The sequence below is a fragment of the Alligator mississippiensis genome, chromosome 5 (genome assembly GCF_030867095.1).
Source record: "Alligator mississippiensis isolate rAllMis1 chromosome 5, rAllMis1, whole genome shotgun sequence".
Classification (NCBI taxonomy): Eukaryota; Metazoa; Chordata; order Crocodylia; family Alligatoridae; genus Alligator; species Alligator mississippiensis.
The window spans coordinates 164,978,342-165,002,226 of record NC_081828.1 but is presented as its reverse complement, the minus strand read 5'-3'; the positions used below and the strand labels follow the sequence as shown (position 1 = coordinate 165,002,226).

The following is a 23,885-nucleotide window of genomic DNA, read 5'->3' as shown; positions in this document are numbered from 1 at the left end:
TCAGATTAGTTAGTATCTGATGAAGCGAACTGTGGCTCTTGAATGCTTATACATTTCAGATTCAGCTAGTCTATAAGGTACACTTCCAGCCTGCCTTCTGCCTGAATTCAGGTTAGCATTGCTAACTCTCCCTCATGTCTTTTTATGCTCATTGATTTGAAGCTCATTGATCTTACCTTGAGCAGGCATTAGGACTTCAGTGAGCACCTGAGGTCCCTTCCAGTCAAACTATTCTATGGTTCTATGACATTATGATAACCTATCTGGGTTTTCACATTCACTTTTTTGTCCTTACTAATATTCCCGTATTTTTATTTGTCTCTGCTCCTGTCAACTTCTGTGTCTTGTGACAGCTAGTGTGGAATGAAGGATATCTAAGTGAGATCTAGATCAAGATTCATTTTCCTAAGATATATGGTGCTTCCTTTATTCTACAATCATTTTCTTTATTTCTGGGTCATATATGGGGGTTCAGAATATTTGCCATAACACCACTAGGCTGAAAACAAAAAAAAATATTTTTTTACTTCATCAAGGATACACAAGTTTTCTAAGGCCCATAGATTCAGTCTGGTTCCTCCTACTACTCACCAACCCTACTAGATTTATCATGAACTGAACTTTATAAGCAACAGAGTTAACACTACTTTCTCAGTTCACTGATTATTCACAGATTTTGGATCCAGTGTCCCTCTCTTTGGGTCCCCACCTCCTTTAATGAGATATGTAGGGTGCAGCATCTCTACCTAGAATTGTGTACTCTAGTGCACAATGGAATCTAGGAGAATACACACACCAAGAAGATATCACATCCTTTGAGATTTTAAACTAGAGTCTGATGAAAACAATGCTGAACACCATTCTTCTCCTTCTCCTTTGTTTGTTTCCTGTAGATTAGGTCTAACCAATTTACTAATTTCATGGGGGGTTACAGAAGCATTTCTAGTCTATACTGGTTTAGGAATTTAAAATAGTCTATGTAGAGTTTCAGTATTCTAACAAAGGTATGGGACCTCAAGCCTAACTGCCAGAACTCCAGTTGTTTTGAATCAATCTGATCAATTGAATGATATATTAGAACTAAACATGGATTTATTTCATATTCCTACAGTGCTGAAACTGAGAATAGTTAAGTAGGTGATTTTTCTATTGTAAAAGCCCAGTTTCGTACCTAAAAAAGATCCATTTATGAACTCAGTTATACAGTCACAGACTCATTTCCTGTCTTTATATTTCCAGTTTGCTTTCAAAGTTATTCCCTTCTGCAATTTGCTTTTTAAAGGCATAAACTGCTATTGAAATTGTGGGGGCAGAAAAATCACATTTCCTCCCATGCACTTGTGAATTTCATTATGTGAAAAGCAGTATTTAGCTGGTGAAGCCAATATTTCTGAGAGGAAACTGAGTGGAGGGGCAGCTAGAGGTGAAAGGCTAGTTTATATTTTCTGTGACCTATAAAGCTGGAGATTACCCATGTGATATAGAGCACTCACAATGGGGAGAGTCTGGAGTAAGTGGGAGTTCGGGGTGGTGTCAAGAGGAAAACTTTGCAAAATATGTTGAGAACTTTTGTAATAAATTGGCAAAGTAATTTTAGTTAGATTTATTCTTTATTCTTGTGTTTTTAATAAGTAGTTTAAAAGTTCTCTCCATCCTCACTTTCTCTTTTCTTTCGTGAGAAAAAAGTGCTGATGGAAGTTGATGTTATTTCTGTTGGGATGACAAAGCTTACATTGACTTAAAAGGTGCAAGATCTTGGCTTAAATTCTCAGGTATCAGGGTACAAAGTAAAGGTATTAAGACTCCTTCTCTTTATTCATGTATGTATGTTCTGTGAGGTAATACATGGAATATAAGAATCAGCAATATTTTCTAAGCTAAGTTTTTGAAAGGACATTCTAGTGTGTCATTTCTAGTTGTATATGAGTTCCTAATTATATGGCATTCTGAGTAGCTTAATGTGGAGTGGGCAAATGGAGCGCATGCCCTGGGTCTGCCAAAGGGGAGGGATGCCTGACGGGTGGATGCGGGATACTCACTCTCCCATTCCCAACTTGGTTTCCACTTCCCAGGTGCACATTATAGTGGCATGAGTTATGTGCGTCATGGAGTACACAGCGTTCTGAGAATCACCGTTTTATAGAATGGCAGTGAAGTTTGCTGCTGCAGTGGAGAGAACTGACCCCATTTTTTGCCCATGAAATTAGCAATTATTTTGTCCTCTCAACATGCCCTCATGACATGCTTAAAAAAAAATAGGGTGAAAGTTCCCCCCAGGAGCAGCAAACTCCACTGCCACTCTAGAAAACTACAATTCTCAGAACACTTTGCCCCCCATGACATACTACCCATGCCGCTGCTTGTGGCTGCTCCTGTGTGTTGTCTAGTGAGGAAACGGTGAGAGAGGACTGCCCCAGGTACACTCTTCCCATGTTATGCCTCTTTGCATCCTACCCCACAGCTAATCTCTTCTGTATTTACCTATATATTGGTTGGACCTGCTGGGAAAGTGCAAAGCTTATTTACATAATAACTATTTTTTGGACGTCATGAAAATTATACTTCTGGATGTGTGTTTTGTGCCTATTATCCTTTTATTTAACAACTTCTGTGCTCAAAAACAGCTCATAACTTTTACTTCCTCCTAAATATATTTATTCCTTGAGGACTGGCTAGGGATCCAACATGGGTATGAAAACACCTAAAATAGTTCATACAACTCAGAATAATTGGGTGAGAATATACTTTGTTTGACATCCATCAAAATTTTGAAAGCACTAGTAGTATGTAATCAAGATGATATGTATAAAACTTCAAAAATATGTTAGGAACTTTGTTCTGATATTTTCAAATTTAGAACTTGAATTGTACTATCTTAATAAATGTAAATATAGCGTGTATAGCAAGAAGAGTTTTCTTGTAACACAGCCGTTATTTTTTTTTTTTTTTTTGTACATCTCATTTGATTGCTTAAACAGAAATAGTTAAATGATGGGAAACTTTTATTCACAAAAAATAATTCAACCAGAAAATGACCGTTATTCATAGAATAATTTGATTATTTCTACTTTTGATTGATTCTCATTGTGTTATTAAGACTTGTGTATGTCTCCAGATTATGCAATTCATTTTTTCCATTCAGAATCAGTTTTCAGTTGCTGAGAAAATTGATGAGGTAAAGCAAAGGCTATTCTTTGTATGCATCAACATTTTGGAAATTTTCAGGTTTTATTAATGAAGATTAAGCTAAAATGATCAAGAGAGTTAAGAATGTCCATATTACAGTCTCTTCATTCTTTTTTTGGCTGTGTAGTCCCAGAAGTGTCCGGCTGGGGAAATACTTCATAACGAATTTAGTTCTGTGGAAAAGATTTTAGGAGAAATAGTCTTTAATTCTAACCTTGTTGGGGGGAGGTGAAGGGGAAGGAGACCCAAATACTATATGCACAAGAAAACATAAGGAGTCTTTAAAAATGTTCAAAATTGGGCCAAAAGTGTCAGGTAATAGAGCACCAACATACTTAGCAGATTTCTGACTACCAGAGTTTTGGACTAGCTCCCAGCCTCAGAAGTTGGATCAAACTAATCTTCACTTTGCCAAAGCTGATGGAAGCTCTACAAATGTAAACTGGAGGTACAGTATAAAAGTGAAAGAATATTTCTTACCTTATATAAATTTTCGGAACACATAAATTTAAAATTAAATGCAGTGGCTCTTTGCTCAATTTGGACTATGCAACAGCCAAACAAAGTTGCCAAACTTAATGGAAACTGAACAGCAGGCTCTTTCAAAATTACTATGTGATGCAAGTGTTGGGACAGAGTGATGATATCTCTGCTAGTTCTCTAGGTATCTCTATTTTGTTTCTTTACATTCAGCTACAGTTCAGTTTACAAATGCTGGCTGATCTTTGTATTACCCAAGTTTTTGTTCAATGGAGCACTTTGCCTGTTTACCTATATAAACACCATTATTTACTAAACCTAAAATATCCGAAATAATTTCAGTTCAAAGTCATGAATTTAATTCCAGGTTAGGAGAATTGAAAAAGGGGTGGGAATACTGTATTTCCCTTAATATAACCCATACTTATCCCCAAAACAAGTTGGGGAAAATTGGGGTGTACACTATATGGAAGGAAAAGGGCTCCCTATGCATCCAGAAATTTTGGGGGTGGAGTAGTGACAGCATTAATTGGGGTGGCTCTAGGAGCCATGGCAATTAACACTGCCACAGCTTGCCTACCCCACCTCCCCCACCAAATTTCTGGGCCTGTGGGGAGCTCTTTTCCTTGCATTTTTATTGCAATTTTCCCCAACTTGTTTTGCGGGGATGGTATGGGTGATATACAAGAAAATACGGTATGTTCACTCTCTTTTTAAAATTCTGATCACCTGGAATAAAATGCATGACTTCAAACTGAAATTATATTGGATATTATTGGAGGGTAATAAAGCTCTGGAAGAGGCTATCCAGACAGACTGGAATTTCAATCTTTGGAGTTTTTTAAGACTTGGATAAATAAAGCCTCAACTGGGAGGATATAGCTGGGGATGGTCCTGCTTTGGGCAGCAGGTTGGACTAGATGACCTCCTGAGATCCCTTCCAATCCTCATTTTCTATGATTCTATGTCATCGTTCTCTTTGTCATCATCATCTTTCTGTCCTGTTTGCTACCTCCGCCCATTTTGTGAGTTCTGTGAGACAGACTCCTTTTACACAGACTACTACAATGGATTGTGATCCTTAACTGGTGCTTCTAGGTCCTGACATTGGCGACATGTAGGGGGTGCATGCAGGTGCACATGCACCCCCTGAGATTGGCTGTGCAGCCCCTGGAAGCACCAGCCATGGAACCAGAAGTGCCGGCGGAAGTCAACTTCTGGTTTCACCAGTATCATGGTTCCAGGCTCAACAATCGGCTGCTGGGGGACCTCCCCCAGTTGGCCATTGGGGGACCCCCCCCTGCCATCAGCAATCTGATGGCCCCCCAAACTTGAGAGGCACCAGTCACCCATGAGTCCTGATGTAATACAAATAGTAAAATTACTGAGAAGTGGGAATAATTTACTTTATCCAAGTATCCACCCACAAAATCTATACTTGTTTAGTTCACAGTCCTTGTGTGGAGAGTGCCAGATGTTTGGAAAGTGAAAGAGGCTTCTTCTAATCTTAATTCCTACTTCCTCTGTGAATTTGCAAGCAGTGGGTAAAATCCTAGCCTAAATGAATCACATTGCAAAATTCCCATTGACTTCAGCGAGGCCAGGGTCTTACCCAGAAATGTGTAAATCTGTGAAGTTCTGAGTGCAAAGATTGCTCTCTCTTGCAAACCACCCCAAAAAGAGCAGACTACATGAGAACATGATCCTGACCTCTTGTCAGGAGGAGCAGAGCTGGTTATTCACAGAGGGAACAATGCTGACTATGCCTAATGGTTGTAACAGCTATTGAGTTCTTTCTGCCTCTTGGGAGCCCTTAAGGTAAGTAGCTCCCACATCAGCTGCCCCTATGCCCTAAAAATAGTAAAAAAAATATTTTCTGCAGCAGAAAATACAGTTCCACTTTCAAACCAACCTCCTAACTTTTCCAGAAAAAAATAATAAAAACCTCAAATCTTTTAAAATGTTAGAATGGTAAATAATCTCTTTTTTAAATAATGAACTCTAATTTTATCATTTTATCCTGCCACACATTTCACAGAATGATTTGTGATAATTCTTATCCCAACTCCTGGTTGCAAAAGGGTAATTGAATAGCATATTTACCAGTCAGAGAGCAACTTGTTTTCTAACTAGTGTCTGTAGTATAATATTACAAACTCACCCTATTTAAAATACTGTCAAAAATCAGTCACGAAAGGGAGCATTAGTAACAAATAATTCTTTTAATCAAGTTCCTGGAGCCCTATCAGCTAAAGTTCATGTTACCTTTACTTCCTCCATGTTAGTGGGGACTCTGTAGAGAAGGACATTATTAATGTCCCTCCTTATTTTAGGACAAATAATACATTAGAATAGGGTGGAATATTTGTAACAATATATTTACCTAGTTGACAAAATGACTCCTTTTCCAGTTAAAAGGAATTTTTTATGATTGATACAATTTTATATCACCAGCAAAATTCAGTTTGAGAGTAATTTTACTGGGCATATATATGTTTCATATTTGCCAAATAATATGGACAGCTGAAAAATACATAGCCGTTTTATCTATGTTAAATTATATAAGGAAAAGATTCAAAATCATGTAAAACAGAAAAAAATCATGACATTTCACAAAACAAAGTATCCACATTTTATGCTATATTATATTATATATAATAGAGATAGTTTTCCAGTACATGACAGGTAACTATTGGAAATGTTAGCCTGCTGGTATTTAAATGTAATGTGTAAATGTGTCAAAATAGTTAATGTAACTATAAAGATTTGTATTGAATGATGAACCACTGGCTATTCTGCATGTTTACAAGAAAAGATGAAGGTGTACCGACTAGCAAACCTTCTGAAAAAGGGGTGGTGAACATCTGGGGTTGTTTCCTCTCTAAGAAAAAGGAAAGGTCATATCCCACCCAGGGAGAAGAAATGACCCTCATAAAGAATGTAAGTGATCTTGCTTGACCTGTGATGCAAGAGTGATGCTGACCTCTGCTGTTTAACTACAATGTGTGTTTCTTGTTAGGAAGGGTAAGCAAGTGTGCACTGCCATAAAGGAATGTGAGGGATATGAATCGTGCTGAAAGTCAGGAGAATGAAATATCGTTTGTGGAAGTGAACATCTGATGAGTGAAAGGGTGTTTGTCTGGCTATGTGTAAGAGGTTCAATAAGGGAGGAAGAGGAGCAAGCAGAGGTAAAAGCAAACATACATATACACAGAGGTAAAAGCAAACATGCATATACACAGAACTCAAGATGGCTCTTAACCAGTTTTCTACTTCCTTGTTTTCTTCTTAGACTATTATTGCTTTCAGTAAACAAATCAGAAGTGTAAACTACAGCATAAAATGAATAATCCAATTGTTGTTCCAAGTATCACAGTGCTTACCCAACCCTAATTTTCCACAACTGAAAAGTTAAAAAAATTCCACTGGAAAGTACTTATCCATGGGAACATTCAGCCAGACGATAACCAACCTTCTGAGTTAGTTGTACAACATTTCAAATCATGAATTACATACAATATACTTCAGCACAGTGATAGCATGACTAACAAGACTTGCTCGGCACTGTCCATACAATCATCCTTTTCTTTAAAATAGTGTCAGTTAACATAAACTAGATGTTTCAACATCTTGAACTCTATCAGTGCTAAATGAATAAGCAAACCAATCCAACATATAGATGAATACATTAGAGATTTTGAACTGTCAGCACTTCCACACGGTCATCTGTACAATTACAGTTTACTTGTAAAGCATTTGTTTGTAGCACAGAAAACTCAAGGATTAAAACAAGTCCTCATTCCACTTCATAAAAATGTTGTTTCATGCTCTACATAGGTATTAGAGGCAGCAGCAATAATTATAGGCCTAACATCTGTCAAACCTGATTAATTAAAGTTAAAAAACTGCAGTTATATTTAATCCATGCAGTCAGAAATAATAAGTCACTGTTTCTTCCTTGTTATTCAAGAGGCAGGATCATCTTGTGGTTACTTTACTAGCCTAGGTCTTAGAAGACCAAGGTTCAGTTTCTAACCCTGCTGCAGTCTCCCTGTGAAACAATGGTTAGAGCATTTCATCTTGCTGTGAGTCAGTTCCTATTCTGCTTCTTCTTCCCTTGCTTGTCCCATCTAAACAGGATCATTGTTGTGGATCCTGGATCTCCACCAGCTTCAGTCATATGCATCTTCTTTTTCCAGCTCCTCTCTCATGTCCCTCTCCACTATATCTCTCCATCTCATCTTCAGTCTTCCTCTTCTCCTTCTCTCTGGTAGTGCCATTCTGGTAACTTTGTTTTCCCATGTATTCTTCTGGATTCCTTTGAATATGCCTGTACCACACTAGTCTTTTCTCTTACACTTTCTTAGATGCCTCCACTACTTTCACTGATCTTCTGATGTAAGTATTCCTCACTTTATCCATCTTGGTCACTCCACACATCCATTGCAGCATTCTCATCTCTGTCATGTTCAGTTTCCTTTCTTGAGTTTTCTTCAGGGGCCATGTTTCCACTCCGTACAATATCCCTGGATGCACACGTCTTGTAGACTTTTACCTTCAGCTTTGCCAATACTCTTCTGTCTCACAACATTCCTGTTGCCAGTTTCCAGTTTCTCCACCCTTCTGTTAGTCAATGGTTCAGCTCATAGTATCATAGTACTTAGGGTTGGAAGGAACCTAAACAGATCATCAGGTGCGACCCCTGCCCCATGCAGGAACGGGTGCCGGGATCATATCACCCCAGCCAAATATCTGTCCAGCCTCCTCTTGAAGACCCCCAAGGTAGGAGAGAGTACCACTTCACTTGGGAGCCCATTCCAGAGCCTGGCAGCTCTAACTGTAAAGTAGTCTCCTGATGTCCGGCCTGAACCTTCTCTCTAACAATTTGTTAGAGAGAAGCTCTTCATCTAACTCTGCATTCTGCTGAATGGTTGACCCCAGGTACTTGAACTTGTCAACTTTTCAAACATGTTTCTCATTGTTTATCACATTTTCAACATCAGGTACCGAAGAGAAATCACAGGGCATATACAGTAAAATCTCTGTTATCTGGCATGACTTGGGAATGGGGGGTGCCAAGTATCTAAAAACGCTGGTTACTTGAGGCTGGCAGTTTTTGGCCTGATGCAGAGTCAGTGGGGGAAGAGAAGGTGGCAGCGGCCGCACACAGAGGGTGGGTGTGGGGGGGATGGCGGTGGCTGCATGCAGAGCAGCTGCAGTGCAGGGTAGTGGGTGGCGGTGGAAGATACCGTGCACAAGCTCCCCCGCCCATCCAGCCAGCCAGCTGGAAATTCTGGTTAATAGAGTGTTCTGGTTACTCAAATGCCAGATAACTGAGATTTTACTGTATTCTATTTTGGATCAGCTAATCTTCATTCCTCTTCCCTCTAGCACTTCTTTCCATTGGTGTAATCCAGCTGTCAGTTCCTACTGTGTAAAATGAAAATATTGAACTTTCATTTCTCCCCCATTTTGTTTTTTTTAGATTGGAAACTCTTTACCTCATGAAATATATACATAAAGCTGGTAATTGATTATTAGCCATAGTCACCAGGTTGAACTGTCCTGTGCACTTCTATTTCCAGGAGGCAGGTGCAGGCTGAACTGGGAAAATATTCAGAGCCAGATTTAGGTGCATGTTGCAAATAAACATCATGTTGGCAGAGGTACCTGCTCTTACTGCAGTTGCTTCCTAATCCAACTTTGAACAAGACTCCTAGAAACAGAGTTGCATGGGACAGTTTCTGCAGCACAAGCACAGCATTGCTCTTGAAAGGGTCTTGCAGCACCCTGGGAGAACCTGTCAAGAACCACTGCTATGCATTGAGTATGGAGGGTTAGAGACCTCAGTATAGGATGCAGAACAGCCAGCACATCAAGCAGAGAATTCTGTATAGCTAACCAATATTCAAAATGTATGATGAAAATTAATCTGAGAATCCTTGTCTCTCCAGATTGTAGGTGCCTCTCTCATGGCTGCAGCTATAGACCTTTGTACACTCAGGATCCAGACCCCAGAATCCTCTACCAACACCAATGGTAGGTGCCTACAACTATTATTTCAATTAATTGAAAGGGGTCTGCTTGTTCCTTTCAAAATGCAGATAGAGGAGCAGGAACTGGCACTGCCCACTTTTTATAAAATACTTATACATTTGAGTACATATGCAGGAAGTGGAAGACCTGGATTCAACTCTCTTCTCATCCTGAGAGGGCTCAAACCCATATCTCATATACCTCAATAGACTGCTCTAACTACCTGGCTACAGACTATTTGGGAGGGCAAAGAGAAACTCCACACATCTCTTGTTGAAGCTATACTACTTTGAAGGAAAAAAACCTTAAAATCCATCGATGGGGTGCATTGCAGTGGTGAAATAGCTTACCAGAAGGAACACTATTATGTGGTACAGTAATTTAGCCACCATGGGAGGTCAGTTTATTCATTAAAATGAGCATTGGATAAAATATAGAAACGTACTTGGAAATAAGGATTAAAACTTAGGTCTCCACACTCAAAATGAGTCCTTTAAACACTGTGCCTGGGACTGACCTTTAATGTCAGCAAAACAAAGGTGCTTCACCACTCTACTCTGGGCCAATTAGCTCCCTCAGCAGACATCCTCAGTGATGGATAGGAACTGGAGAATGTTGAATACTTTGCATATCTTGGCAGCCATCTTGCAAAGAAGACCAACATTGACTAGGAGATCTAGCATAGGATCTGATGTACCAGCTCTGCCTTCAGAAGACTGTTATCATCATGTGTTCAGTGATCACAACGTCAGGACTCACACAAAGCTCCTATTATATACGGCTGTGATAATCTCAACTTTTCTCTATGGCTGTGAGGCTTGAGTGACTCACAAGGACCACCTGAAAATCCTGGAGTACCTCCTCCACTGCTACCTTCAGAAGATCCTTGGCATAAAGTGGGAGGATTATCGCAGAAGTAGTGTCCTTACCAATGCTAATACCATCAGCACAGAAGCATTGGTTATTCAACATCAGCTACAGCGGACAGGACATTGTTTACGCATGCCTGACGTACGTTTACCAAAACAATTGCTATACTTCCAACTTAGCCAAGGACTAAGGACATATGGGGGCCAAAGAAAACACTTTAAGGATACCAACAAGGCAAACATTAAGAGGTATGGCACTGACATCACAAATTGGGAAAAACTAGCCTGGGATAGGACTATATGGTGATGCCTTGTGAAAGAAAGTACATCTTACTCTGAGGAAAACTGTCTCGCCCTGGAGGCAGAAAAATGACAGAAATGGAAAAAAAGGGAACAAGACCGAGAAATACATAGGCTGACCCTCCCTTTAACCACCACCTGTGTTGTCTGCCAGAGAGTCTGTGGCTCTAGGATCAGCCTTCTTAGCTATCAAGAGACTCATCTACAACACTTTACTTGACCCATGGGAATCATCATCCTTGACCATGAGGGATCGCTGCTACTGCAGACAGAATCATACACTTTCTCTCTCAAGACCAATGAATCTACCATTCTTTGCTGTACAATGCCACAGCCTCAACAGCTGTGTAGTAGCCAGCTGTGCCCCATTCAGCAGAGGATATAGTAGTGCTTAGGATACTCTCCAAGGAAATAGTTTGAATTTTCTTTAGGCAGAAAGAAGAACTGAACCTGTTTCTCCCAATACAACTATATGTTTTAAAAGAAAGCAGTGTAAACTGCATTTTATGGGGAGCTTGACCCATAAAGCAATGTGGTCAGAATACTCTGAGAAGAAGTATTAGATTGAATTCCTCAGGAGATTCAGTCTAAAAAACTACCTTGTTTCTGGATCCTTATGACGTGCTACATATTGGCTGCTCAGACTAGGGCAGTTTTGCATAGGCTATACGACTCCAGAACCTGGCTGCCTTCAGGGTTAGGCAACAGGTGAACAAGGTGTTTGAGATCACAAATGCAGATTTAACTGCCTCAATTCTGCTTACATCCAACTTTAGATACTTACAATCTTTATTAGATCTGGTCACCAGTCACTAGTGATAGAAAGTTGTTATTGAGTGCTGTGAAAAAAAAAATCTCACTGGATCTTTATCCCTAACACACAAAAAATCCATCACAGACAGAACCTGCATTTGTGATCTCAATAGATTAAACATAGAAAACACTGTTCTCTCATTTTGAATAGACCAGGACTAAGGCATGTTGGAAAGGTATCATGTAAACAATGCACTGCCAATGTTACAATACATTTTTCTGTAATACATTGGAGTACTGGTCCTTTTATTAGCCTTAACTTACAAAGAAAAATTCTTGAAAAAAACTCCCACAGAAGTCAGAAAGTTTTGATGGGATGAAGGTCTAAGTAAATGCCAAATAAAGACTAAAATTTGGACAAAGAGATGATAACATTTTTATATTCTTGGTGGTTCTGTTAACAAGGAAATAAATTAAGATACATTTCTGCAGCACTTGAAAAAAAGTTCCATTAAAGAAGACTAGAAATTAACTTCACATTTTCCCTGATGGAGGTCAGACACATAAATTTGAAATATGTGCAACATTGCATTATTATATTGACACCACTACTAGGATATTAGGCACTGATTCATCAAGGCCCTTATGTACAGCCCATAATTAGTCACTAAATGTAATGAGTCTATTTTCATGCTTAATGCTTCAGTTTCATATCTATTACTTTAGTTACCATGGTATGTATGTACAAAAAGTCTAACTATGGAAAACCAAAATGTTTTTTAATATGTACACTTGTGCACACAAAAATCCTGGACCAAGTTTTCAGTTTGGCTTTAACTGGCCCATATTCTTTTGTCTGTGATGTTGCAGGTGCAAATAATTGCTGGCACAACATTCTACCAGCAATTTCATGTGGATATAATTAAAGTTGCAAATATGTCTGCTTTGTAAGCACACTTATATCCTTAGATGCCCGAGTGACATTAATTGCCCCCTCAAATAACTGCATGTACAATTTAAATATTTGTAACATTAATTACAGATGCAAGAGAAGGGGTTGGTTAGTTTTTCAAAGTCAAGCCTACCAACAATTTTCTTCCCCTTTTGAAATAAGAGATTTTAGTAGTGGTCACTATATATAAAGCATATTGCAAGTCTATCTTCCTGCAACAGTAATTTAATTTATTTTAAATTATTTTTACTACAAATATTGAAATAAGAGGAAAACAAAATGCTGATACTATAGGTTCTAACCATATCACCCACTGCTCATTCAACATGTGGCTGTATATTACATTTATTAAATCTACCTCTAGACTGGATACACTGTAGTATTATTGGATATTTTCCCTAGTAGATGTGAAATGTTCTAGTGGACTAGAAATATCTTGATACCTCAAACTGGTCTTTCAGAAAGTTGCACTTGGATGCCACAATGCCATTTTAATTGAACAATAAAATAAATAACTAACTTCAAAAAATCATGGCCATGCTACATTTCCAGAGAAATTGTTTTCCTCAACTTTCTTCATAAACTGTGAAAGGGTGTACATCTAGAAATTGTGTGTAGTGCTTGGATACAAAGGAAAGTACTATTACAAGTAACGGATGGACCTTTGAAGGTTTCTTCTATTCTAATCAAGTTTATCATCATTCAAACTTCCAAACCCAGTAAGCTGTATCTTTTTACACCATGTTTTATAGAATATTACCTTGTCTGCCCTGGGGACTTATACAAACACCTCAGCCTGATCCCCAACAAATGCAATCAAAACTTTTGACATGTCCTGAGGTTGAATCCATTAAAGTATAAAAGGCTTTGACATTTTGGCGCATTCTCTTTATGTTACACTGACAAATGGAGGGGTTTAGTGTTTCATTGGTTAAGAGGGAGTCAGGTTTTAGTTATTTGAACCTGGGGTAGCTTCATTCATGGATCAAAAAAGACCTCTTGGGGCTTCCAAAGTCTTAATTATTTTAGAGCTACAAGGAATAGTTTGGTAGAGATTTGGATAATGGGAAACATATTCTTCTGGGATCACTTCACTTTGGGGAGTTTTCCAGCTGTGAGACAGGCTCTCAAACTTAAAAGCTCTCCAAAGCTCTACCTGGCCCCAGGCCCAAAGCTCCCTATAACAAAAGTTGACTTCTAGAAGAACTATAATATATGCAACTAAGAAACCACAACACTAAAGATTCAGTAAGATTTATGATAATATTAAAAGTCGTTAAAATGTTTTTAACAGGACAGATTTTCACATTAGGAACCATAAACACATTAATTTTGGCATAATCACTACACACTAATTCTACAAGTAAAAGTGACAGGTATTTTATTATATTAGATTTTAAAGAAAATTTGGTGTATATGAAAGAGAACTAACTTAGTCAAATAAAAGACAGTGTAAACACAACTTTGTTATAGGTCTGAATGAAATACAGAACAGTTCTGTTAATTTAATGTTTGGTTTAACAGTGTCCTTATTTATCTGATTAATAAAAACATAAATAAGGTACCCATTCCCATCTTTGAATGCCCTGATATACCTTAATTTTAGAAAAATATTTCAACACAATGCACTATCACTCACAGTTTAAAATACTGTAAATACATACCAGCAAATAAGAAGTGGAAAAAAGACAGGCTTTAAAGCACAAACTGAATAGTCACAGTCCAGATCCTGGCAGCCGACTGAGAAGTATGTACATTTCATAGCAGTGATCCCCTTTCATGTATTGTTCTATCATCAGTTTTTCTCCTTTCTAAAGTACAGTCCAGTTTGGCTTCTCCAGTGATCTCATAAGTGACAATACTGTGTGAGTGAGGGAGGGAGAATGGGGGATTCTTTCTCACGTAATGGAGGGGTTAAATTTTTAAAAAGTAGATAACATTGGTCTAAAAATTTAGTAAATTCCTACTGAAATCAGTGGGAGCAATATTTATCAATGGAAGCAGAGGTAAGTGATTTGAGGCCCAACCTTTGGGTTTTACAGGCAAAAATCAATATCTTAAATTACACCCAGAAACATATTGACCAGTCTTATGTATATAACACAACCTTTTGTGCATAGTATAGCCCTTCAGTAAAAAGAAGCTCAAGTTAAACTCTAATTTACCTTGCAGGGTGAGGGCTTTTGTTATTTGTTTGATTTAATTTATTTTTGTTTCCTTGTGATCAAAATCCAAAATATACTTTAATAGGAGAAAAAAAATAAAACTGGTAAAATTATATACCCTTTCCACCTCTCCCTGCAATAATCTCCTCTTTTTTTCCTTTGTTTTGTTAGGTTTCTGTCCATCTTTGGAATACTACACATCCACATTCCATCTTTGGAATATTACACTCAATAACCAAGTTCCCTGCCTTGCAACTCCTTCCAACTATAGGAAAAGTATATTTTAAAAGTCTAGGTCCAACTCCTCTGAAGTTGGATGCAAAATTTTCATCAGCTTTAGTGGAGCCAGGGCTTCCACTGGTAACCAAAGAAATGAGTAGAAATTTTTCAATTTTCTGGTAAAATTTTCTTATAGTAAACAAAAAGAAGCAACCACAACTTCCTCATGAACCTCCTGTCTGTCCTTTAGGCCTCTCCTAAAATAAGACTGAATCAGGTGTCGCCATGTGTCCTGTAAAAGCCAGAATTTAAAAAAGGCATGACTATTTTGTAGGGTTTGCAAAACAGTTAATTGACTGGTCAAATATTGTCAATTGACCTGATAATTGACTGCCTATTTTTTTAACAGTCAAAGATATTAGCAATTTTTTTTTTAATACCTTTGTAGTTTTCTTGACAGAAATATGATTTTATTGTTTTTGACACATTTCTTAATGGAATTTTTGTGCTTTTTTCTGTGTATTATTTGGACCTATTTGCAATTTTTTTACAATTTTTGACTGAAATTTGACCGGTCAATTGACTGAACTTTATTTGACTGGTCATATACCCATCCCTACTATTTTGACTAGTAACTAATAATCATTAATATTGGCCATCAGAAGCTACTAATAAGTGATTTTTAAAAGCAATAAAACCAGACTTTGATTCACTTTTGAACCATTGTGCTCTGTATTTATAATTTCTCTTTCTCAGATTAAGACCTCCTTGGGGGAGGGACACTATTTCCTAAATGTCGTTATAATTCTGTGTATAGTGGAACACAAGCACCAAGTGATACAACTGTAATTTAAATGGGATGGGGGGACTATTGCCACTGTTGGCCTGCTGAGCAACCCTTGCAAAACCAGAAAGTCAAGGCATTTAAGGGATCCCACTCCTGCCCCAGCCCTGGAACAATCTGTAGGCAACGCAAGGGCCCCCAAGGAGACACCTGCGTGCCTATACACAAATGCCAGGAGCTTGGGGAATAAACTGGAGGAACTTGTCTGCCTGCTAAACACAAATAATTATGATGTCATAGGGATAACGGAGACCTGGTAGGACTTCACCCATGACTGGACCATGGGTATAGACGGCTATACCCCTGTACAGGAGGGATTGAGTAGACAAAAAGGGCGGAGGTGTAGCTCTCTATGTCAAGGAAAGCTATGCATCCCTTCAAGCCAACATTGGCACCCAAAGTGGGTGACTTGAGACCCTCTGGGTTAAAATCCATGGGGGACACAGCACAGGGGATACTATGTTGGGAGTCTACTATAGACCCCCTACCCAGAGTCAAGACCTTGACCAGGAGTTTGCCAGGGAATTAGCTGAGGCCATGCGCTCCCAGTACATGATTGTCATGGGAGACTTTAACTACCCAGACATCTCGTGGGAGGAGTGCTCAGCAAAATCCAAGGGGTCGCAAAACTTTCTCTCATGCATGGATGACCTCTATCTGATGCAGGAAGTCTATAGGCTGACGAGAGGTAAGACACTGCTCAACCTTGTACTGGCACCAGAGATGACCTAATCAGTGATGTAATGATCAAAGGGAAGCTGGGCAACAGTAACCATGAGCTGATCACCTTCATCATTTGCCGTAAAGCTGGCAAGTCAGTAAGTAATACAGAAGTCCTTCACTTCAGGAAAGCTGACTTTGAGAAGCTCAGGAGGCTTGTCAGTGAAGCCCTAAAGGGCCACAACCCAAAGGGGAGGGGAGTTCAGGATGAGTGGTTGCTCCTCAAGGAAGCAATCCTGGATGTGCAAACAAAGTCCATCCGGTCTCAGAGGAAAGGCAGCAGAAGGGCACAGCAGCCCCCATGGCTCTCCAGGGAACTGGCGGACCTCCTGCGTCTTAAAAGGAAGACCTACAAAGGATGGAACACTGGAACCACCACCAAGGAGGAATACTCTGCTCTGGTCCAGACCTGCAGACAGCAAACCAGGAAAGCCGAGGCTGCGATGGAACTCCAGATAGCTACAAATATCACGGACAATAAAAAGTCCTTTTTTAGATATGTGGGGAGCTGGAGGAAAAGCAAGGGCAACGTTGGACCCCTCCTAAACTAGATGGGACAACTGACAACCGATGCCCAGGAAAAAGCAAACTTGCTAAATGGGTACTTTGTGTTGGTTTTTCACCCGTCCCATGGGACACTCCTGCTCATTGTGGGTCAGGGAGGCCCAGGTGAGGGAGATACCTTGCCCTCCATTGAAGCTGACCTTGTGAAGGAACACCTTGACAGGTTGGACACCTTCATGTCAGCCAGCCGTCGCAGTTTACACCCAAGGGTACTCAAGGAGCTGGCAAGCATCATAGCTCAGCCCCTGGCATGGATATTTGAGAACTCCTGGTGCCTGAAGATTGGAAGAAGGCCAATGTCATGCCTATCTTCAAGAAAGGGAGGAAAGTGGATCCAGCGAACTACAGGCCCATCAGCCTGACCTCTATCCTGGGGAAGGTCTTGGAAAAGATTATCAAAGAGGCCATCCTTAACAGACTAGCTGACAGCAATATCCTGAGGAATACCCAGCATGGGTTTGTTGCAGGTAGGTCTTGCTTGACCAATCTCATTTCCTTTTATGACCAGGTGACCTATCACCTGGACAAGGGGGAAGAAATTGATGTTGTATATCTTGACTTCAAAAAAGCCTTCGGTCTGGTATCCCATGATCACCTCTTGGCAAAACTGGCTAACTGTGGCCTCGACCTCGCCACGATCTGCTGGCTTGGAAATTGGCTCTACGCTAGGACCCAGAGGGCGGTGGTTGATGGAAGCCAATCGTCTTGGTGTGCAGTCACCAGTGGGGTCCCTCAAGGCTCTGTCCTAGGGCCTAAACTGTTTAACATCTTCATCAATGATGTGGACATTGGTGTCAGAAGCGGGTTGGCCAAGTTTGCCAGCGACACCAAACTCTGGGGTAAAGCATCCACACCTGAAGATAGGAGGGTGATCAAGGCAGATCTTGACAGGCTCATGAAATGGGTGGATGAGAACCTGATGGTGTTCAACACCGAAAAATACAAGGTTCTTCACCTTGGGAGGAAAAACCTGCAGCATGCTTATAGGCTTGGCAGTGCTACGCTGGTTAGCACTACAAATGAAAGGGACTTGGGGGTTATGATTGATCACAAGATGAACATGAGCCTTCAATGTGATGCTGAGGCTAGTAAAGTGAGCAAAATGCTGGCTTGCATCCATAGATCCTTTTCAAGCAAATCCCGGGACGCCATTCTCCCGTTGTACTTGGCCTTGGTGAGGCCACAGCTGGAGTACTTCATCCAGTTTTGGGGTCCACAATTCAAAAAGGATGTGGAGAAGCTTGAGAGAGTGCAGAGAAGAGCCACGTGCATGATCAGAGGTCAGGAAAACAGACCTTATGATGAAAGGCTAAGAGCCACGGGACACTTCAGCCTAGAAAAGTGCAGGCTCAGGGGTGATCTGGTGGCCACCTATAAGTTTATCAGGGGTGCTTATCAGGATCTGGGGGAATGTCTGTTCACCAGAGCATCCCAAGGGATGACAAGATCAAACGGTCACAAACTCCGCCACAACCGATTCAGGCTGGACGTAAGGAAGAACTTCTTTACTGTCCGAGCCCCCAAGGTTTGGAATAGACTGCCGCCAGAGGCGGTTCAAGCACCCACTTTGAATGCCTTCAAGATTCATTTGGATGCTTATCTTGCTAGGATCCTATGATCCCTGCTGATTTCCAGCCCAAATATGAAATCTATGAAATAGTAATTAATATAAGTAAGAAAACCAGAATCTTAAAACCATTTGTAACGTCTCAGCAGTTATGTGCGTTATCTGAAGAATAGCAAAGGGAGAGGAACTAACAAAGGCCCAGAACTTTCATCATTTATACTCTTATGTTCTCTTCCTCGTCTATTATGTCTCCCAGGTCCTGTGATCCTTGCCGTCATACATTTGCATTTTCGCAGACATGCATTTTGTATATTGGCTTTCATTCTATCCAGGAGAGAACACAAAGAAACAACAAACTCTCCCTGTTCCTGAAGAAGGGTGTTTGTACCCAAAAACTTGCAAAGAGTAATTTTTCCAACTATTTAATTTGTCTAATAAAAGAGATCTCATTGACCTAAAGAACCTTGTCTGCCTATATCCTTAGGCCACCATGGCTACAACCAACACACCTAAAGTATGGAAGATATCAAATTTTGTCGTTTGAAATGGAAACTTCGCAACATGAAGAAGAAAGAAGCCAAATTCAACAGTGACATATTTTCGAAGCCAATGCCAGAAACACAATATCATTCCCAGAGGGCTGAACATCTACAATCCTCTGACTACTAGAGACAACTCCAAATATGCCTCACAACTATGCAGGAGAACTTCAGAAAAACTTATAAATCATCTCCTTCACATAACCTACTGCAAAAGAGATCAACTCAAGAAGGACATCAACACGTGGTCCAACAACTTAAAAGAGATAAATCCAGATATCTTCCCAAACATTATACAACACATACAAAAAGACTACTAAAGATTTTTTACAACATCCATCCAATATAAAAGAAAGAAATGGAACCTATTACTACAGGAACAACTTTCCCAGCCATAAAACAATCATCAGAGAAACACCATACAATATTCCAACCTCATACCCAATGAAACTGAAGGAACCAGTCAACCCACAAATATTATCAACCTCTCCATGTACGCATTTACCAATGCTGAAAAATCCGTCTTCTCTAAAGGCCTTAATTTCTGTCTGGAAAAAATACCATAAAAAAATACTACAATGTAGAGAACTAGAAGAATTTTTCCAACACCTCTGTCTCAAGGAAAATGTCCACAACCAAAACAAATCCACTTTCAACAACACTTCATCCTGTGAAAACAGCAAGGAAAAGATTAACACCAAAAAATCCAAATAAAAAATCATATTGGACACCTCACAGTAGATGAAATTAAAACCTTGACTACTATATTGACTGCTTCATGGAAAGAATGAACAATGAAATAATCAACAATAAACACCAGCACAAGGGCCATAGAAGCTCTAAGATTCAACCACAAATAAAGGAGGAGCTCTGGTTATCCTTAACTGTGAAGACTACATAAAAGAAGCCAACAGACAACTCTCTGACACCACCTACTACAAAAAACTAGAGGAAGATCCCTTTTCACCTTAAAACTCAAACCCACCATCACATCATTTCCATCTGAACTACAAGAGAAACAACAAAACTTGATCCCACCACTACTTAATCCAGGGTCTTTTTATGTTCTCCCTAAAATCCACAAACAAGGGAACCCAGGAATACCTATAATATCCAACTATGGAACCCTAACTGAGGAAATATCAGGTTTCATCGAATCCATTCTAAAACCTCTTGTCACCCAAAGACTGAGTTTTGTCCAAGACACAATGCTTTCTACAATAACTGAAAAACAGAGCAACTTTCCAGCAATACCCTCCTAGCCACCATGGACGTTACCATCTTATATACCAACATTCCATACCAGTATGGCATCCAAGGCTGCCTTACATATCTACAAGAGCCAGAATACAACTCAGAGTACAGACTTAAAAATATTACTGAACATATACACTTTATCTTCACATACAACAACTTCTGTTTTAACAACCAACACTTGCTCCACAGCTATGGGCACCAAAATAACCCCACAATATGCCAACATTTTCACGGCCCATCTGGATGAAGAAGTCCTCAAGAACTGTACCATGAAACCCATGTTATACCTAAAATATATAGATGATATCTTCATCATTTGGACTGAAAACCTGCAGTCTCTGATTGATTTCCCTCACTAATTCAATAACCATCACCCCTCCATCAGATTCTCTCTTGAATACTCCAGCACAAACATTTCCTTTTTGGACAGAACACTATGATCAATATCCAGAATGGTAAAATACAAGCCACCATATACAAAGAAACCTAGAGACCAACATACATATCTATACAGAACCAGCAATTACCCTAAATACCCCAAGAAAGCTGTAATGTACAGTTAAACCTTCTGATACCACTGAATTTGCACTGAGGGAAATACCCACAATTGTCTTCACACACATCTCAAAAGTGCTTTCACTTAATAAGGACACTCCTCCAGAGAGATAGATTGCGCTTTTGAAAAAGCCACCTGGATACTAGAGCTGTGCGAAACAGCTCTGCTTCATTTTGACTTCTGTTTGCCATTTTGAAGAGACAGTGTTTTGTTTAATCTCGAAGCACTGTTCTGTTTTGTTTCTTCAAAACTGTTTTGCTGTTTGAACGCATTTTGACCTTTCGCCCATAGGCTATAATCGGGAATCATGAAAATGCCTGTAACTGTCATTTCTTGCTTGATTCAGATGCAAATTACAGGGATGTTAGCCCCTTCTGAGGGCATAAGGTCTGCCAAGTTTCAAGGAGATAGGTGCAGGGATTTCTGGGAAACTACACCTCAAACTGCTAATAGCAAAACTCATGTCACTTGCCAGCAGCAGCAGCCTCCTGTCATCCCATGCACAGATCTGGGGGCTGGACTTCTCCCGGAGGTGCAGGCCCCTGGATCTGTGCACAGGATGACAGGGGGCTGTTGCTGTCACCTGGGACCGGCACTGGGCACAGCCCACACCCAGTGCCATGGAGACTGGTGCTGCCACTGGTGTCAGGCAGTAGCAGCAGCCTCCTGTCATCCTGCATGCAGCTCTGGTAGCCTGCACCTCCAAGAGGAGTCCAGGAGTGCTGGGAGGGCAGGTTGAGCTCTGTGGGGCTGGTGGAGCCACTTGGAGTAAAGCCCTGGCTCTCCCTGCCCCCTGCCACCCGGCTGCACTCCAAACAGCTCTGCCAGCCCCATGGAGCTCAGCTACAGGCAGGAGGTGGGGGAGAGCCAGTGGCCAGGGCTGCACTCTGAGTGGCTCCACCACTGGCTCTCTGCCACCTCCTGCCACCAGGCTCAGCTCTGTGTGGCTGTGGAGCCTCCAGCTACTGGGCTGTACTCACCAGGGCTGCACTCTGAGTGGCTCCACCACTGGCTCTCCTGCCACCAGGCTGAGCTCCATGGGGCTGACAGAGCTGCTTGGAGCACAGCCCTGGCAAGCACAGCACAGTGGCTGGAGGCTCTGCAGCCCCAGTGAGCTGAGCCTGGTGGCAACAGGTGGCAGGAGGTGGTGGAGAGCCAGTGGTGGAGCCACTTGGAGCACAGCCCTGGCTCTGAGCGCAGCCCTGGCCAGTGGCTCTCCCCTGCCTCCCACCACCAGGCTCAGCTCCATGGAGCTGTGCAGCCTCCAGCTGCCAGACTGTGCTCTCCAGGGCTGCGCTCAGATCCAGGGCCGCACTCTAAGCAGCTCCATCAGCCCCATGGAGCTCAGGCCGGTGGTGGGAACTGATTGGAGAGCCAGTGGTGGTGTCATTCAGAGTGTAGCCCTGGTGAGAACAGCCTGGTGGTGGGAAGCAGAGGAGAGCCAGGACTGTGCTCTGTGTGGCTCCACCAGCCCCACAGAGATCAGCCTGATGGTGGGAGATGGTGGGAGAGCCAATGGCAGAGCCACTTGGAGCACAGCCTGGCTCCGAGCACAGCCCCAGCCAGTGGCTTTCCCCCTCCTCCCACCACCAGGCTCAGCTCCATGTGGCTGCAGAGCCTCCAGCCGCTGGGCTGTGGTTGCCAGGGCTGCACTCCAAGGGGCTCTGCCAGCCCCATGGAGCTCAGTCAAGCAGCAGGTGGTGGTGAAAGCGCCAGTGATGGAGCTGCTCAGAGCACAGCCCTGGTAAGCACAGGCCAGCGGCGGGAGGCTCCGTAGCCCCATGGAGCTGAGCCTGGTGGTGGGAGGTGGGGAAGAGCCACTGGCCAGGACTGCACTTGGAGTGACTCCAACACTGGCTTTCCCGCTGCCTCCTGCTGCCAGGCTGAGCTCCATGGGGCTGGCAGAGCCATTCAGAGTACAGCCCTGGCGCTCCCTCACCTCCGGCCATTGGACTGCTTTGAAACTAAAAATGTTTTGAAACTTTCAAAACATTTTGAGTGCCCTCATTTCATTTTGAAGCTGTTTTGAAGCCTTTTGTTTCATTTCAATGTCGTTGTCTTGAGCTCAAAAAGTGTCAAAGCAGCTTTGAAACGAAACACCCGCTGAGATTTTGCACAGCCCTACTGGATACCGCATGAAGGACAAAAAGAAAATCCCCACAAATCACATCATTCACTATGAAATGCCATCCTTCTCTGGAACCTGTACAGAAAATCCTCAAACAAGTGCAACCCATACTAGAAGAAGACTCAATTCTTAATGAGATCTTTCCAGAGCCACCCATCCTGGTCTTTAAACAAGCACTGAACCTTGCCAAATTCACCACCGCAAGCAAACTTCCTATGGCCCAAAGCATACTGTATGCAAAAAATGTAAAACCTGCCAACACATCACCACTCCCACAATAACTAAACTCCACAACAGAACCATCACCATTCCTGGATCTTACACCTGCATCTCCAGAAATGTAATATCTCATCCAGTGCGCTAAATGCCCAGATGGAAAATATGTAGGAGAAACCAAGGAACAACTGCATACCAGAATGAACACACACCAAAAATCTATCGAAGACAAAAATATCAAACTATGTGTGGCTGCATGTTTCTCACAAGGTAACCACTCTCTCTCAAGTCTCTCAGTTCTAATCCTCAAAGGGAATTTACAAAACGCCTTTTGTAAACGAGCCTATGAACTTCACTTCACAAATCTACTGGATACAAAAAATCATGGACTAAATATAGACATTGGATTTATGGCACATTATAACCTGCCTGCCATCCGATAACCCCAAGTAACCTGTCTTCATTTTACCAGCTACATTCTTCCTGCTTTCTCCTCCCCACCCTCCTGCCCCCTATCTCTCACCTATTGTCTCT

General features: G+C 41.2%; 1 protein-coding gene across 4 annotated transcripts in view; it reads right to left on the bottom strand.

Annotated features, from left to right (window-relative positions):
- The window catches only part of AGMO (alkylglycerol monooxygenase), a 339,051-nt gene that overhangs the window by 45,626 nt on the left and 269,540 nt on the right, over positions 1-23,885 (bottom strand). Inside the window, exon 13 of one of the 4 annotated variants that reach the window (XM_059728959.1) lies at positions 3,104-3,359. The exons of the other annotated variants lie outside the window; for them this stretch is intronic. Within the exon in view, the coding sequence (XP_059584942.1) occupies positions 3,354-3,359 (6 nt within the window). The 3' untranslated portion in view covers positions 3,104-3,353. Of the gene's footprint in view, positions 1-3,103; positions 3,360-23,885 lie in introns of those variants that run through there. 4 annotated transcript variants of the gene reach the window in all.